The sequence below is a fragment of the Bos javanicus genome, chromosome 3 (genome assembly GCF_032452875.1).
Source record: "Bos javanicus breed banteng chromosome 3, ARS-OSU_banteng_1.0, whole genome shotgun sequence".
NCBI classification, from domain to species: Eukaryota; Metazoa; Chordata; class Mammalia; order Artiodactyla; family Bovidae; genus Bos; species Bos javanicus.
Genome location: NC_083870.1, coordinates 32,604,503 through 32,622,568, shown reverse-complemented (window position 1 = coordinate 32,622,568; position 18,066 = coordinate 32,604,503). Strand labels below are relative to the sequence as shown.

Below are 18,066 nucleotides of genomic sequence, written 5' to 3'. Positions count from 1 at the left end.
ATGTGACTAGAAAGGCATACTGTGTCCTACTGAATGCAACTGACTTTCACTTTGTGAATAATGACCAGTTTTGTTAGTTTAGAATCTATAGTTTAGAATCTATTTGTGAATTCATTTGAGCATTCCTTTTCTGACTTGTAATTGTATGGTACTCCGACTTCTTTTTGAAGTGGTTTGCAGTATCCACTATTCCTCTCATTAATTAACAAACTAAATGCAATCTTTGACACATGTACCACAACAGTCACAATTTTATCTTCTTTAAAAATATATCATTTAGGACTTGCCTGGTGCTCCAGTGCTTAAGAATCTGCTTGCAATGCAAGGGATGGATACTGGTTCAACCCCTGGTCCAGAAAAATCCCACATGCCACAGAGCAACTGATTCCGTTGGCCACAACTACTGAGCCTACATGCACCCTATAGCCCATGCTCCACAACAAGAGATGCCATCGCAATGGGAAGCCTGTGCACTGCAACTAAACAGCAGCCCTCAATCACTGCAAGTAGAAAAAGCCCTCACACAACAACAAAGACCCAGCACGGCCAAAAAATAAATAAATCTTAAAAATATATATATATATATATATAATTTAACAAAGACAAAAACATACTCCTTGACAAAGACAAGACAAATTATAGAGGTATGTGTGTGATCAGGGGCAAATGTTTGCTACAGAAATTATAAACCATGTACTGAATACCCTGTAATCTTCACCTAAATGTTTTAATGAAACTTAAAAACTAGTCATGTATGGATGTGAGAGTTGGACTATAAAGAAAGGTGAGTGCCAAAGAATTGATGCTTTTGAACTGTGGTGTTGGAAAAGACTCTTGAGAGTCCCTTGGACTGCAAGGAGATCCAACCAGTCCATCCTAAAGATCAGTCCTGAGTGTTCATTGGAAGGACTGATGTTGAAGCTGAAACTCTAATACTTTGGCCACCTGATGTGAAGAGGTGACTCATTTGAAAAGACCCTGATGCTGGGAAAGCAGGATGACCAAGGCAGGAGGGGAAGGGGACAACAGAGGATGAGATGGTTGGACGACATCACCAACTCAATGGACATGAGTTTGAGAAAACTCTGGGAGTTGGTGATGGACAAGGAGGCCTGGCGTACTGCAGTCCATGGTGTTGCAAAGAGTTGGACATGACTAAGTGACTGAACTGAGTGATATTCCTTCCAAAGTCTTCTTGAAGATAAATTTTCTAGGAAAGGGGAATGCCATGTGATAACAGAGGCATAAATTACAGTTATGCCGCCACAAGCCAAGAAATGCCAAGAATTACTAAAAGCTGAGAGAGAGGCATGGAATAGATTCTCGCTCTGAGCCCCCAAAAGGGAACCAAGCTACTAACATCTTGATTTCAGGTTTCTGGCCTCCTGAACCCTGAGAGAATAAATCTCTCTCATTTTTTAATATCTAGCTTGTGGTATTTTGTTATGACAGCTCTAGAAATTCAAAATAGGTTCCTGCCTAGCTATCCCTTCCAAGTTTCCTTGACGATAAATTTTTTCTAGGGTTAACTAAAGAATGTTACTCGCCATCTGGACCTACAGGGATTAGCCCTGGTAATCATTCATCTTCAACACACTCTGAACAGAGCTCAGGGCAGAGATTAGGAATGAGGCACTCTGTGTGCTGGGAGAAACTGGCACAACAGGCCTTCAGAGATAATTTTCAAGAGACAATTTTATAAACCCAAATTCTTGTATCCTCTCATACTTAGAAAAGCACTAACTTAGATAGTCCTGCCTTATGACGAGCAGCAACTTTCTATGAGACATGTGTTTGACTGAATGTACTCTTTCTCCAGTATCACATACATGCTGATGGGAACCCCCTTAACTTCTCTGGAGCAGTTCCCCATAGCTACCTCAGAGGATGCCTCCAGGCTATCGTCCTCAGTCAAAGTCGCTGAGTTGTGTCCAACTCTTTGTGACCCCATGCACTGTATAGTCCATGGAATTCTCCAGGCCAGAACACTGGAGTGAGTAGCCTTTCCCTTCTCCAGGGGATCTTCCCAACCCAGGGATTGAACCCAGGTCTCTCGAATTGCAGGCGGATTCTTTACCAGCTGAGCCACAAGGGAAGCCCTCATAAGTCCCCAAATAAAACTGCAATTCACATCTCTCACATCTCTCACATGGTATATTTTTATTTCAGTCGACACACTAGGATGGGAAAAATTCCTAAACACTGAGGACACATATTTGTTTTGCTGAATTTTTTTTTTTTTTTGATTGCTTGGCTGTACGCTTGCAGGATTTTAATTCTCCAACCAGGAATTGAACTCAAGCCCTCTGAAAGAGAATCCGTCTGCCAATGCAGGAGACACAAGAGACGTGGGTTCAATCTCGGGTTCAAGAAGATTCCCTTGAGCACAAAGTGGCAACTCACTACAGTATTCTTGCCTAGAAAATTCCATGGACAGAGGAGCCTGGCTGGCTACAGTCCATGGGACCGCAGAGAGTTGGACATGACTGAGTGACCGAGCACACATATACAAAAACTTTGGCAGTGAAAGCACAGAGTCCTAACCACTAGACCACTAGGGAATTCCCTTGCTGGATGCTTTTATACACACTTGTTTTCAAAGAAATTAAATAATGTATTTTTTTAAGTCAGAGTTTTCAAAGGCCATATTGTAATTATTAGGTCTCTTTCAATGCAGACGATCACAGTAATCACAGGGAATTTTTTATCCATCCTGCTTAGTTCCTTTAGCCCCTCTCAATAAGTTACTAAATATTAATACTTAGTATGAAAGCATGTCTGTGCTAAGTACTATGTTAGGTTCTGGGTATACAATGGTGAATGAAACCACTGAACTATACTTAAAGGAGAAATATATCAACTTAAAAATTAAAAATAAATTTAAAAAACATAAATAAAAGATTATACTACCAGAAGTGCTGCAAAGAATTCGTTTTCAGATAATTAGAGAACACAAAGAAAGAAAACCTGAAATTTACAAGAGGAAATCTACTGACAAAAAAGACTGCCCTGAGAAATAAAGTCTGCCTACATCTATTTAGGCTTGGTTCGTAGCATGTGCAACAGAAGAAACTGTATGAAACAGAGTTAAGTAAACCTTATTCAAGGAACACTGAAAGACCCCTGCTATGTGAGAGTTGGACTGTGAAGAAGGCTGAGCGCCGAAGAATTGATGCTTTTGAACTGTGGTGTTGGAGAGACTCTTGAGAGTCCCTTGGACTGCAAGGAGATCCAACCAGTCCATTCTGAAGGAGATCAGCCCTGGGATTTCTTTGGAAGGAATGATGCTACAGCTGAAACTCCAGTACTTTGGCCACCTCATGCGAAGAGTTGACTCATTGGAAAAGACTCTGATGCTGGGAGGGATTGGGGGCAGGAGGAGAAGGGGACGACAGAGGATGAGATGGCTGGATGGCATCACCGACTCGATGGACGTGAGTCTGGGTGAACTCCGGGAGTTGGTGATGGACAGGGAGGCCTGGCATGCTGCGATTCATGGGGTCGCAAAGAGTCGGACTCGACTGAGCGACTGATCTGATCTGACCTGATGTATAATATAAGGAGGGGCAATGATGCAGCATGAGGCTATACAGGTAGACAGCAGTCAGATCTCACAGGACCTTTTGATTAATTAAGCAACTTGGCAGTTCAACAAATTATTTTTTTCTCTCTTGATTTTCTCTCTTTTCAAGTGACCTTGGACCTGTGAGCTTTAAGCAGGGGTACAAGGAAACAGGAATGAGGTGTACATGTATTTCTAAAAGATTACTTTGGCTGCAGCATCAAATTAAAGGGATATAACACCGAATGCAGAAGAACTATTAGCGAGGCTATGGCAGTAATCCAAAGGAGAGGTGGTGAAATCTAAACTGGTTGAGAAGGAGATGGTAGAGACAGTAGGGAAAAAAATGGAGAAGCAGATGATTTCAAGAAATATTTAAGAGATAAACCAACAAGTCCCTACTTTAAAATAAAGTGCTTGCCTCTCTTCCAATTTAAGCTCTGCACCTATAAATCCTTTGTAGACCTGGTTTGTATACAGTTTTTCCTATATGAATCAACTAGAGTTTGTCTCTGCAAGAGAGAAGTGGGGAGAAGAGAAAGAGGCATTTAACTCACCATTTTAAATAAGCAGTGAAAGTTTACATTAGAAAGGAAGGAAGGAGAACTGTTTGCTATGTGAGTAATGCTACAGGGTTTGCTTATAAACAGGCAATGAAGCCATGAGTAAAAGATGCAGAGCATATTCATTCAACAGGTCCAAAGCTGCATGAAAATAGACATTATCAAGAGAAAAAGTAATTTGAATCAAAATTACAAGGTCAATGAGACCCTTGTGATGAATGTGAATTAGAATGGAAGCTGAAAATAAAGAATGTATACAAATACGAACTGTTTTAATGGCTGAATGAGATTAAGGGAGAAAGGCAGTTTTGCATGGGTGCTATTAGGAACTCCCACTGGAATTCACTGGGCTGTGTAAAAAAGTATCAGCTACTAATAGAAGTAGTATGTTAAACGTGAAGGTCACTTTGCAATCCATTTTTACTATACAGTGATGAAGACTCTTGAGAGTCCCTTGGACTGCAAGGAGATCCAACCAGTCCATTCTGAAGGAGATCAGCCCTGGGTTTTCTTTGGAAAGAATGATGCTAAAGCTGAAACTCCAGTACTTTGGCCACCTCATGTGAAGAGTTGACTCACTAGAAAAGACTCTGATGCTGGGAGGGATTGGGGGCAGAAGGAGAAGGGTTTGACAGAGGATGAGATGGCTGGATGGCATCACTGACTCGATGGACATGAGTTTGAGTGAACTCCGGGAATTGGTGATGGACAGGGAGGTCTGTCTGGCATGCTGCGATTCATGGGGTTGCAAAGAGTCGGACACGACTGAGAGACTGAACCAAACTGACTGAACTGATGAGAGATATTGTTAAATTGATCAATGGATAACTGGAGCAAAGAATCACTATCCAAATACTAAAAACCCTGAACTATACAAATCGACTACAGAAGGCAGGACCATATTTGTGGTAGACAGCTAGCTAGCTGTCCACACAAATTTCTGTATCTCTTCCATAGTATAGAGTTGCCCTGGGAATTGCTGCCCAGCAAGATTTTATTTCCCAGCCTTTCTTGTATCTAGCAAAAGTGAATGTGAGTAGAACCATGTGAGTTACTGCCAGGTCAAAGTTTTTAAAAAGCAGGTGTGAATTCTGCATGTTCTCTTTGTTTCAGGCAGCTAAATGCAGAAGACAAAAGAGTCTTAAGGATTTGCAAGGCCCAAAGATGGGCAGTGTGTGGACCTTAAATCACTGTGGAAGGTAAGCCATCTACCAACCAAAAATACCAGCATGTGATGCATCTATGTGAAAACTAAACTTCAACTGTGTTAAGACACTGAAATTGTGACTTTGTTATAGAAGCAAGCATTACTCTAATATCTGCTTGGATTATGTAACTGGATCTTTAGGTTTCCTTTTTTAGCATGTATTTTTATGTACTTCAGGAAAATACTTACGCTAGGCTAAAACACAAACCTGGAAGTTTGCCACAAGAGAAAGTCCTAAACAACTCAGTAATCCAAGTACAAGGCCAGCCTTGTTTAATCTGATGATTCGATTCTCTTCAGGATTCAGAGCATGAACTTGCTTATAACGAACATAAATGGTCGCAACGCCTGGGAAAAGACAATTGGAAAAACAAAAAAGTAGTAAATAACTAAGGAATAAAGTTGCCGATAAAAAGCTCACAAAAGTCAGTGGTATCTAGAAACATGGAGTCCCCCCACAACACCCCCCGCCCTCCGCCTGCACTCCACCCCTTGACCTCGCTGCATGTGGGATCTTAGTTCCCTGACCAGGGATCAATCCCATGCCCCCTGCATTGGAAGCTCAGTCTTAACCACTAGACCACCAGGGAAGTCTCAAGAAACATAGTTTCCTTTTTAAAGATAATCTGAGAGAAGAAAAAACAAAACAAGCAAAAAACCAGCTGTAGTTTCTAAAGAACTTTTAAGACTGTACTGTAAAACTACTATTATCTCTGTGTGACTGAGCAAGTTCTTTGCTTCCTGTGGGCCTCATGTTAAAAATATTTTGGAAAAATTTAAGAGGTGCATTTGATGTTTTCTGAAAATCTCTAATACATGTTATATAAAACACAAACTGGGGGTTTCCCAGGTGGTGCTAGTGGTAAAGAACACACCTGCCAATGCAAGAGATATAAGAGACGTGGATCCCTGTGTCAGGAAGATCCTCTGGAGGAAGGGATGGCAACCACGCCAATATTCTTGCCTGGAGAATGCCATGGAAAGAGGAGCCTGGCAGGCTACAGTGCTTAGGGTCCTAAAGAGTCAGATATAACTAAAGCAACTTCACACAAATTATTACATATGATTAGCATTAAAGTATAAAGTAATTCGTTTGAAGAATATGGATAAGATAGACACAGGCAAAAAAACATCAAAGGATTATTTGCCTCAATCTCATTTCATTTCTAATTGCTACAACTTGGCTCAATCAGATACAGCAGTCATTAACATAGGAAAAAAAAACACAAAACCCCACTTAACTGTCCTTACTGGTTAAGAAAGGGCCAAATTAAACCTTCCATTGCAAAAATATTGCCAAAGAACTAAAAGTGTAGGAAACATAACAGAGATATACTTTTGTAGAGACATATTTCTGAAAACTTTAGTTACAAGATGAACTTCTGTACTCTGAAATAATTTTTTTAACTTAAGTGTTTGCCCTGAGCAAATAATAAACATGATATGGAAAAATGCAAATATTTAAAACAATCGCAATTGGTGGAAAAAGCATTATTTTAGTAAACCATTAATTAAAAAATTAGCTCAAAAAATAATGAAAGGAATGTAAAATAGTATAGTAGAACTGCATTTCTTTGGCATTAGAATATCGCTCAAAAATCAAAACAGAGTTTCATAGCTGTTCGCAAACTTCTCAATCGTTTATCTTAAAGGAATTTTGTTGAGGTTAGTTGTGGTCAGTGTGTTGACAGCTCTTTGTCCTCTACTGGTTATTTAAGAAATCCCCTTAAGACCTCAAGGAATATTTGGTTATACTTTACAGCTTCTATTTGCATGAGTAGTCAAATAGCTCTATAGATATTTTTAAAAGATTTACTTCCATAATTTAGCATTTCTAGACATTGTTTTTACTTTAAAAGAAACATATCTGTCATCAATAATTTAGTGATGATAACCCTCCTTCAGTGAAACTAGCAAGTAAAACAAATAACCGAACAGTAAAGGGCAATTCAGCTATAAATTTTGATTCCCAAAATCATTCTTACTACTTACATAAAACTGCGGCGATATTTAACATTGCCCCAAACAAGCATTTTTCTGGCGCCACTGTACCAGTGTCACTAGAAGAAAAAAAAAAAAGGTATGAGGATTTCTCATGTTAGATAGACACGTGTATTTCTTCTAATGGATAAGAAACAAAAGAGGTTATTTCAAATCCTTTATCTTTTTATAAATTCCATGACTCAACTCTTAATTTTATAATGAGAACATGACAATTTCAGCTCTCAATATTTAATGTTCACTTTTTTCTCATATCACTTACGGTTATTTCTTTTTCATATAATAGAATTCACTATAAATTGATAAAATAGCTATCCTTGTCATGTTGAGGCTGCATTACTAACTTACATCAGTCAGGCAGCATGTTTATCTGTCTCACCTGAATATTCCCTAAATACCAAAGATCCTTTCAGATTCTTTGGACATCTGTTGTTCTCTGCCTATAATTAAAACCTAATTGTTTCTTGATTACTTTTTAAAAATATTTATCTAGCACCTAACAGGATTGTCAGACAGCATTTTAGGGACAAAAACACTGTGGAAATAAAAGAGACAAAACCCTTGCCTTTGCCCTTCTGGAGATTCCACTCAAGGCCAGTTTTGAGTTCTCTCCTCTCTACAGCTTAGGTGACTCACGCAGCTTCCACTCCAGACTTCTATTAAAATCACAGATCACACTGGATTGCAATGTGTCTGTTTACATGCCTGTCTTTGAGTGCAGGATGAAATGCATAGATCCTGATTAACAGCCCACCATTTACTAACTGGGGAACCTTGAGTATGTTCTATGTATACGGTTCTCCCCTATCTAAAATATGGAGCTATCAATTTCTTCCCAGACTTATCAGATCAACATAAGGAAATGAAACTGTGGTCATGCATGCAAAGTATCTAGCATAGCTGCAGGCACACAGAAGACACTCTGTGAATGTTAGCTCCTTCCCCTTTCCTCAAACTACTGAAAAGATTAAAAAGACAAAGTCTTTATCCTCAAATTGAAGTAATATAGGAAGGAGATAAGAAGGATTTCAACCCTGATAATGGTAATTCAAAAAAAAGAGGAAAGTCATATCCGCTAAGGAATCAATAATAAATACCTGGTGAATATTTGGATCAGGTTTAGGAAAGTAAAGTATCAAATACTGATTCTAAGGATTGCTCCTTCCCACTCTACAATGTTTCTTAAGACACAAAAAGATTTTGTTACTCTTTGATCATCTTCAGAGAGTGGGGATTGTCTTTGCTTCTACCTTTCAAATTTTCAAGATTAAATGCATATGTATTATTCTTATAATCAGAAAAAAATCCATGGAACTTCCTTGGTGGTCCAATGGTTAAAACTCTGTGCTTCCAAAGCAGGGGGCATGGGTTTGATCCGTGGTCGTGGAACTAAGATCCCACATGTTGCATGGTATCACCAAAAAATAAAAATAAACTAGAAAAAAAAATCCATAATTTTAACTGTGGTATTCCAAATGATGCTCCTGTTTTAGATTACCCATAAGTAAATAACTTAGGGGGCTTCCCAGGTGGCTCAGATGGTAAGGAATCTGCCTGCAATGCAGGAGACATGGGTTCAATCCCTGGGTCAGGAAGATCCCTCGGAGAAGGGCATAGCAAACCACTCCCGTATTCTTGCCTGGAGTATTCTATGGACAGAGGAGCCCGGTAGGCTACAGTCCATGGGGTTGCACAGAGTCAGACACAACTGAGTGACTAACACTTTCACTTTCAAGTAAATAACAGCATGCACTTCCAAGATGGCTGGCTAAGTGTGCTCTGGATCAGAATGACAAACTGGCCTACAAATAAAAATAGCCAAGCCCATCACCTCATCAGCATTGCATTTCAACCCAGTGGTCATTACACATCATTAAAAAAAATTATCTGATCACTATTTTATGTTATTTATATTATTATGCATATATTAAATACAAGTTCTTTTCTTTTTTTTTGGCCACATAGCATGGTTTGTGGGATTTCAGTTCCCCAACCAGGGATCAAACCCAGGCCCTTGGTAGTGAAGTGAGGAGTTCTGACCACTGGACCACCAGAGAATTCCCAAATAAAAGTTTAAATATTTTGAAATATAAAATACATAGACATTCTAACAGTTTCTTCTTATACCCCAGTGGCTAGTCTCAGGAACCCTTCCTACATATTCATAACTTGAACCAAGAGAACACCTGAAGCACACTTGCAGAATTGTCTCTGAACTGTGAATTATCCCTGAAGTGAAATTTATATTTGGTTATGTCGTATGGGGAGTGTAACAATGAAGTCTTTCAGGTAGGGTCTATGAGCTGAAAGGAACTTCACAGAGTATCTAGTCTAACTCTATCATTTTTCAGATGAAGACAATGAGCCTAGGGGAAGTAAACATAAGTACCACTGAGTTTACATACATTAAAATGTGGGAGGAAATTCTCCAGATAATAATACTACTACTAATACTAAACTAGCAAAAAAAAATTAAAAGGCAGAAGAACAGAGATAGAAAAGGAAGTGTCTAGTGTTCTATCAGAAAATCACATGCAGTACCATCAGAGAACTGAAACTCTGATAAAGAACTCAGTGGCCTCAAATTATAAAAAGCTCTTTGAAATGAAAGCAAATTCTCTAAGGGGAAATAAAAATGATGAAAGACTCTCAGGAATATGTATGCTCTCCTGGAGTTACTAGAGAATGAACTGGCTTTTAAGCTATAGGTCCTCTGATCAGAGTGGTAAACAGTGGTGACTTATCAAAATTATTCCTAGAACTGGAAACTTTATAGCTTTGGATTTTATAAATCTTCTTAAAGTAGACTCAATCTGTTGGTGACCTGTGTGCTACACCACACCATTATGGAAACAGTAAATGACATGGCATTGCCCTGATCTCTTCCTGACATTTAAAACAGATAAATTTAGCCTTTAAGTTTATCACCTTTCAGAAGTGCTCTATTTTCTGTGTTGGAAAGGTTATTTTTCAGAGGGTAAACAAACAAGTAAATGAAACAACTCAACAACCAACAAATCAAACAACCAAACTGGAAGGAAATCAACCAAGTCGTTAATCATTCCTGGAGGGGCAGAAACTAGAGGGAGGCTGGAAAAGACTTTGAATTTCACTTTTATAATCATTCTAGTACTGTTTAAAACGTGTTATAATAACAACATATTGCCTTTATAACTGGAAAAAAAAAAGATTATGGACATAGCACATGTAATCAAATACCCATACTTAAATCACAAGTAGTTTTGATATTTCAAAAACATTATCAACAAATTTAGATACTTAGTTGTGTCAGAAAAATCTAGGCAACATGTCATGAAGAGTAAGACCATAGTCTCTAGAATCAAATGGCTCACCTGGTCAAACTGAATCTTGGTTCCATCAATTACTAAGTCATATGCCCTTGAACAAACAACCTCCTTGGACCTCATTTCTTCCTCTATCAAATGGGGGTAATAGTTCCTAACTCAAAGGGTGGCTGTAAAGATTCAATTATTTAAGACCAATTTAAGAAGAATGCTTAGAACATTACCTTGTACGCAGTAGGCAAATCAATTGATCTTTGCCATTACTGTTATCTTTGAAAGAAAGTGAAACTGTTAGTCACTCAGTAGTGTCCGACTCTTTGAGACCCCAAGGGACTGTAGCCCACCAGACTCCTCTGTCCATGGAATTCTCCAGGCAAGAATACTGGAGTGGGTTGCCATGCCCTCCTCCAGGTGATCTTCCTGACCCAGGGATTGATCTCGAGTCCCCCTCATTGCAGGCAGATTCTTATTACCGTTGTTCTAGTATTTTTGAATTGTAAGGGGAAAATAATTCCAACTCTATCTCCTGAAACTTTGAATACTTATTTGGAAAACAGGCATTGAGGTGTCACAGTTCACTAACTGAACCTTAACCATCTGTCTCCATATTTCTCTATCACACAGAAAGAACCAAATACAACTTCCCTTTTCTGCTTTTATTATTGTAATTTCAAACATAAAATTTGAATTTCAAAATGTTAAAATTGAATGTTGAGTTCAATATTAAAACATGAATGATACATACCATTCTCCACAAAAGAATACATTTCACTGACCTGATATAAGGCAAAACAGGGTCAACATGGTGAAGTGTTATAGCAGTGATATATGAAAATATGAAAGCAGCCGCTGTCCAAATTACAAGGGCTGAAGGAAGGAAACTGAGGCCTTGCTGAAACCACCACATCTCAAACAGGTCTCCTGAGGCAGAAAAAAAAAACAAATTAGGTAAGATTATTCAAGAGTATTTCATCTATTCTACTTCAGCCATCCCATCCCACAAAATTGTACTTTTCATCCTCAGCTGTTTCACTTCTGATCAGTTCCCATACCATCTACTGACACCTACTCTCCTTCAGTTTTGCAGTAAATGGAACCAGGAATCACCCACTTTCTGCATCCAGACACTATCTCTCTACCCCATCTTTCCACACATAATCAATTACCAAGGACTGTTAATTTCACCTCTTGGATTTCCTAAAATCTACCCCTTCTCTCCATCTTCACTGCTACTACTCTACCTAAACCACCATTATTTCTTGACCAGATTATTATTATAACTTTCTAAATGGTCCTCCCTTGGAGAAGGCAATGGCACCCCACTCCAGTACTCTTGCCTGGAAAATCCCATGGACGGAGGAGCCTGGTAGGCTGCAGTCCACGGGGTCGCTAAGAGTTGGACACGACTGATCGACTTCACTTTGACTTTTCACTTTCATGCATTGGAGGAGGAAATGGCAACCCACTCCAGTGTTCTTGCCTGGAGAATCCCATGGACAGAGGAGCCTGGTGGGCTGCCGTCTATGGGGTCACACAGAGTTGGACACGACTGAAGCGACTTAGCAGCAGCAGCAGCAAATGGTCCTCCCTTAGTCTGGACCACAACCAACCCAGACTCTACTATAAAATTTTTTTTTTAAAGCACTCTAATTCTAAAAAACCAATCTGACTACTTTATTCTCCTCCAGAGAACCTTTCAGTGCCTCCCCCCATGCCCTTACAAGTTTTCTTTCCTTCTTGACATGGCCTATGGTCTTTTTATTGTCTGATCTCTAATTCAATACATTGCTCTCTGGCCACTTCTCTGTCTGCTCCCAGTTCCCTGCCTTAGCTATCACCATCTTCACCATCAATACAAAAACAGTGTTTACTGTGTCAGCAAGCCTACTAAGTACCTTAAACATATGATATCTTTATTCCTCAGAACAGAATCATAGAGGTTAAGAGAACTGCCCAAGGTCATAGGACTGCAGTAGAGACAGTATTCAAATTCAGGCAGTTCCATTCGAACACCAATCACGATGCAAATCTCTTTCAGGTTGCCAAGTGTGTCATGCCCTCTTGCACACCTTTGAACCTTTGTTTTGTCTGGCTACAAATAGTGTCACACCTCCTCCTCCACTACCACACGTTAACTGCTATACATTTCAAGTCTCAACTCTTCTAGCTTCATCTGAGTACTCCTGCTTTGTTTCCGACGGCACCCTTACTTTCTCAACAAGGACACTGCTTGTTTGGTTCTCTTTCTCACTTAACTTTAGAAGGCCTATCTACACATATACCACACATCACCACTTTCTCCCTTAAATTCCAGACTGAGGATGTTGGTAAGTAATTAGGTGTCAATAATATGAATTAGAAAATATTAATGTATCTTCATGCATTTAATATTTAAAAATATAGAAATACTTTCAAATTACAAGAAATTACTATTACACATGTGAAAATAATTTCATATTTGGAGGAGTATCTTCTCATAGTGTGACAGACTGCAATTCAGTATTTCCCATGAACTCTGTAAAAACTTAAACTCTTATCTCCACGATCCTCCAACGTGCTCAGCTTCCTCATCTCAGACTGACCTTCCAAATAATGAAACCTCAGCCATTTTGACTCGTACTTCTCTTTAACTCTGATCATCTGACTTGCTACTAAATATGTACATCTAAACTTTGCTAAATAAGTTTCTTTTCCTTTATCCCTAGAGTCACCATTGTACACTCAACTTGAGTAATTTCCTGTCTGAATCATCATAATCTCTTTTCTGTTCTTTCTTCCTGTCATCCCTTAACATTCCATCAATTTTACTCCTCTATTTAATCATGCTAGTTCCCTGGGGCTTCCCTGGTGGCTCAGATGGTAAAGAATCTTCCTGCAATACAGGAGACCCAGGTTCAATCCCTGGTGCAGAAAGATCCCTGGAGAAGGAAATGGCAACCCACTCCAGTATTCCTGCCTGGAGAAATTCCATGGACAGAGGAGCCTGGTGGGCTACAGTCCATGGGGTCGCAAAGAGTCGGACATGAATGAGCAACTAACACTTTCACATTGGGTGCCTTGCTTGGGAACTCTCCTTAGGCAGTAAATTGGAGCCATTGTTTCCCATCTCTCAGGGATCACTCCCAGTCTTTCTTCACCTGATGCCAATTCCTTGCAAAGTTCCTACAGGACTTTCCCCAGCATGTTTCTGGACAACAATTCTTAATTTCTATAAATTTTGAGTAACTTCTAAAAATTTGAATTTAAAATCTTTAGGAGTCTAGTTTCGACTTTGTTGGTTCTGACAGCCCTTGCACACTTTTTTCCCCCCCAATTTTTGACTATGAGCTCCTGTTTCAGTTCAGTTCAGTCGCTCAGTTGTGTCCGACTCTTTGCGACCCCATGAATCGCAGCACACCAGGCCTCCCTGTCCATCACTAACTCCCGGAGTTCACTCAGACTCATGTCCATCGAGTCAGTGATGCCATCCAGCCATCTCATCCTCTGTCGTCCCCTTCTCCTCCTGCTCCCAATCCCTCCCAGCATCAGAGTCTTTTCCAATGAGTCAACTCTTCCCATGAGGTGGCCAAAGTACTGGAGTTTCAGCTTTAGCATCATTCCTTCCAAAGAAATCCCAGGGCTGATCTCCTTCAGAATGGACTGGTTGAAGCTCCTGTTTAGATGATCTTAATTGGGAGTATTCTAAAAGGTTTAGTTTAAGGGTGAATCATTCCAGAGAGGGTCTATATTTTTTTCCAGATACTCTGGCATATTATGAACCTAGGTTGACTTTAATATCTTGGCTTCCAAGTTTTTCAGATCATGTATACAAGTAAATTTAAACTTTGAATCTGAGCGATGACAGGCTCTATAGTTTTAAGTTCTTATGTGGTATCTTTAGTTCCCCACCTGGAGCTGTGATGAAAAGGAACAAATTTGTGCTCCTTCTTTGCCAGGAAGGAGATATTTTTTCCTAGCCCATCTTTCATTGAATATGTAGATTTTTGAGGGTCCTGGCTGATTTGAGGGAAGAGGTTGTTCTCCAAGGCCACAAGTTGTACAACTGCAAATGGGAATATTTACACTTTATTTTTTATGAAAAAGTCATCCCCTGACACACAGGCATCACCTACACCAACTATATAACATGAATGGTGTCTCTGGAAGTTATACATCCGGGAGGTCAAAGGGTTATGAATTCTCTCTCTCTAACTTGGGTGGTAACAGGGGTAGCCTATCATTTATCCATAATTGTACTTTATTTCAAAGCCCCCTCAAAAGACACACTACTAGTTTACTACCCTGGTGTCAACTCTCTTCGACTTTTTAACCCTGGGAATTTCCCCTTCTTTCCTATGAGGACTGCTATACATTTACAAGGCTAATATAATTTATTCAGCCTTTGGGTGTTTTGGCAAAAGGGATTTTCAAAAGATTTTGTCCACCCTATTGCTAGAAGCATGACCTCTTCTTAAAAAAAAAAACAAAAACCAAAACTCCCAGAATCCCACGGGCCATGTTAATCTCAGGTATGTTGGAGGCTGTGGTCCCAGTCAAGTTCCAGAGTATGGGATAAAGTCAGAGAAGAGAGTCAGAGTGGTGGAGATAGATGATTCATTTTATTCAAAGTTGGGGACAGCACTGTCTTTGTCCAGGGAGAATGGGAAAGCCTATTTTATTTTATTTTACTTTATCGGCCTTGCCATGCAGCTTGCAAGATCTCAGTTCCTGGACCAGGGACTGAACCCAGGCCATGGCAGTGAAAGCCTGGTACTCTTAACTACTGGGCCAGCAGAGAATTCCCACACGATCTCTTCCTTTAATTGTTTGTGCATGTCCAAATCCTTCCTATTCTTCAAAATCGGGCTTAGATACCATATCCACACAACGTTCCCTAATCCATTTGGATCTGGAAATAAACATTCCTTCTTCTGAGAACATCTGACTTGCTCATCTCTTACAGCTCATTTTCTTTGACAGTATAAAAACTGGGGAGGGTGTCTGAAGTGGATAAAATCCTTGATGAGGAATTCCATTTCTCTACTCACAGAATAGGGACTTGCCCATAAAAAGTACTCAATAACCCAGACCAGATCCTCATAAACCCCAAAAAGGTTCATGATTTTTCTATTTCAGTTAGTAGTACAAGCAATCCCCGACTTACAGTTCATCTTTACGATGGTACAAAAGCAATTTGCGTTCAGTAGAAATCACACTTCAAATTTTGCCCTTTTCCTAGCCTGGTGATATGCAGTACAATATTCTTGTGACAAGATGCAGGTCCTGGTCATTTGCAACCATTCTTATTCCTAGTTACCACTGTAAACACTCAAATAAGATTCTCAGTTCTCTTGGCCTGTGTTTTTCCTTCCCCTCCATCCATTCTACACGCACTGCCAAATTAACTTTCCTAAAACATATTTCTGCTCAAAAACTTCTTTAAATAAAATCATGTGAACTTGGGCAAGCTTCATTAATTTCTCTGAACCAGTTTCTCCTTTGAAAAATGACAATAATATTATTGGCAAAGGCTGTACTGTCCAATACAGTCAGTACCAGCCACAGGTGAAGAGCTGACTCACTGGAAAAGATCCTGATGCTGGGAAAGACTGAAGACAAAAGGAGAAGGGGGCGGCAGAGGATGAGATGGTTAGATAGCATCACAGACTCAATGAACAAATTCAGGGAGACAGTGGAGGACAGAGGAGCCTGGCTTGCTGCAGTGCCTGGGGTCACAAAGAATCGAATACAGAGCGACTGAATAACAACAACAAAGCCACACGTGACTATTTAAATTAAAAACTTCAGTTCCTCAGTTGTACTAGATGCATTTCAAGTGCTCAGAAGCCACAGCTGTAGCTACCATACAGGATGGTGAAAATATGGAACATTTCCATTATCATGGAAAAGTTCTATTGGACAGCACTGGATCACTATTACAGGGTTTACACTGACATAGCACATGTAAAGAACCTAAACACTTACTGACACTGGTACCTTTTAGTATTAACTGTTAAATGCTCTAAAAGAATACCTGCTTCAGAGAGGTTTATTCAAGAAGTAAATGAGATAATATATGTAAAGATGCTGTCATGGGTGGTCAGTAAATGTTCCTCTTTCAGAATGTAAAAGATGAAAGTTCACAAAATACCGGTCTTCAAATATGCCCAAACCTGCACCTTTTTGTAAATCCTGAAACTCACATATAAACAAAATAGAGGCTGTTTCAACCCACATGTCTTTGCTAAGTCACTTCAGTTGTGTCCGACTCTGTGCGACCCCATAGGCGGCAGCCCACCAGGCTCCCCTGTCCCTGGGATTCTCCAGGCAAGAACACTGGAGAGGGTTGTCATTTCCTTCTCTAATGCATGAAAGTGAAAAGTGAAAGTGAAGTCGCTCAGTCGTGTCCGACTCTTAGCGACCTCATGGACTGCAGCCTACCAGGCTCCTCCGTCTATGGGATTTTCCAAGCAAGAGTACTGGAGTGGGGTGCCATTGTCTTCTCATGTCTTTAAAACCTGTAAAATTTCAAGTCAATGCACCAATATTGTTCAAGGGTAGAGCACTATGCTATTTTTTCTTTAGAAGTTGATATGTGTGTATTTTATAATAATATAATACATAGAATTAAATATTTTAAATCTGCGATATCAATTTTCTCATTCTTTCTCACATTAGACACCTTTCACTGATCTCAAAAAGGATAAAATTAAATGAAGAACACTGAGTTCCCTCCCACAGAAGGAAAAACAATAATGAGGAAAAGATGATAGCTTATTATTAAGCCAAATAGAGAACTGACTAGTCCCTGAGATGCAATGGGAAGAACACAGTTTTAAGATCAGATTTACGTAAATGCAAATCTCAGCTTTATCACATCCCAGCTGTACAATTTCAGGCAAGTTACTTAGCTTCTCTGAGTTTCAGTATTCTGATTTGTAAAGTAGCTATTCCTTATAGTAGTACAGAGTAAACATACAAATAATCATGATGCTCATACTTAATCACTAAGTCATGTCCAACTCTTTCTAACCCTATGGACTGTAGACTGCTGGCTCCTCTGTCCATGGGATTTTCCAGGCAAGAATACTGGAGTAGGCTGCCATTTCCTCCTCCAGGGGATCTTCTGTACCCAGGGATAGAACCTGTTATCTCCAGGGTTCCCTGAACTGGTAGGCGGATTCTTCACCACTGAGCCACCTGTGAAGCCCCATAATAATGATAGGTGATTTATCACCTCTGTACAACCACAATTAGCCACAGGGATGGGGAATGACAATTCTTAATTCCTTTTACATGTGAATCATCTTAGATTCCTATCTCCTTAGGTTTTGAGGGTTCTAGTTATCTAAATTGACAATTTAGAGGAAAAGCAGCAGCAAATGGTTGTTGTTCAGCTGCTCAGACATATCCAACTGTTTGGGACCCCAAGGACTGCAGCGTGCCAGG

At 39.7% G+C, this 18,066-nt stretch overlaps 1 protein-coding gene across 5 annotated transcripts in view; it reads right to left on the bottom strand.

The window, feature by feature from the left end:
• DRAM2 (DNA damage regulated autophagy modulator 2) overlaps positions 1–18,066 on the bottom strand; it is a 29,783-nt gene that overhangs the window by 9,043 nt on the left and 2,674 nt on the right. For 3 of the 5 annotated variants that reach the window (XM_061410849.1, XM_061410851.1, XM_061410852.1), the window contains 3 exons: positions 11,415–11,559; positions 7,325–7,392; positions 5,541–5,680 (listed from right to left, as the gene is read on the bottom strand). In XM_061410849.1, coding sequence (XP_061266833.1) covers positions 5,541–5,680; positions 7,325–7,392; positions 11,415–11,545 — 339 coding nt within the window. In that variant the 5' untranslated portion in view covers positions 11,546–11,559. Of the gene's footprint in view, positions 1–5,540; positions 5,681–7,324; positions 7,393–11,414; positions 11,560–14,526; positions 14,681–18,066 lie in introns of those variants that run through there. The other 2 variants (XM_061410853.1, XM_061410854.1) reach the window with 2 other exon arrangements.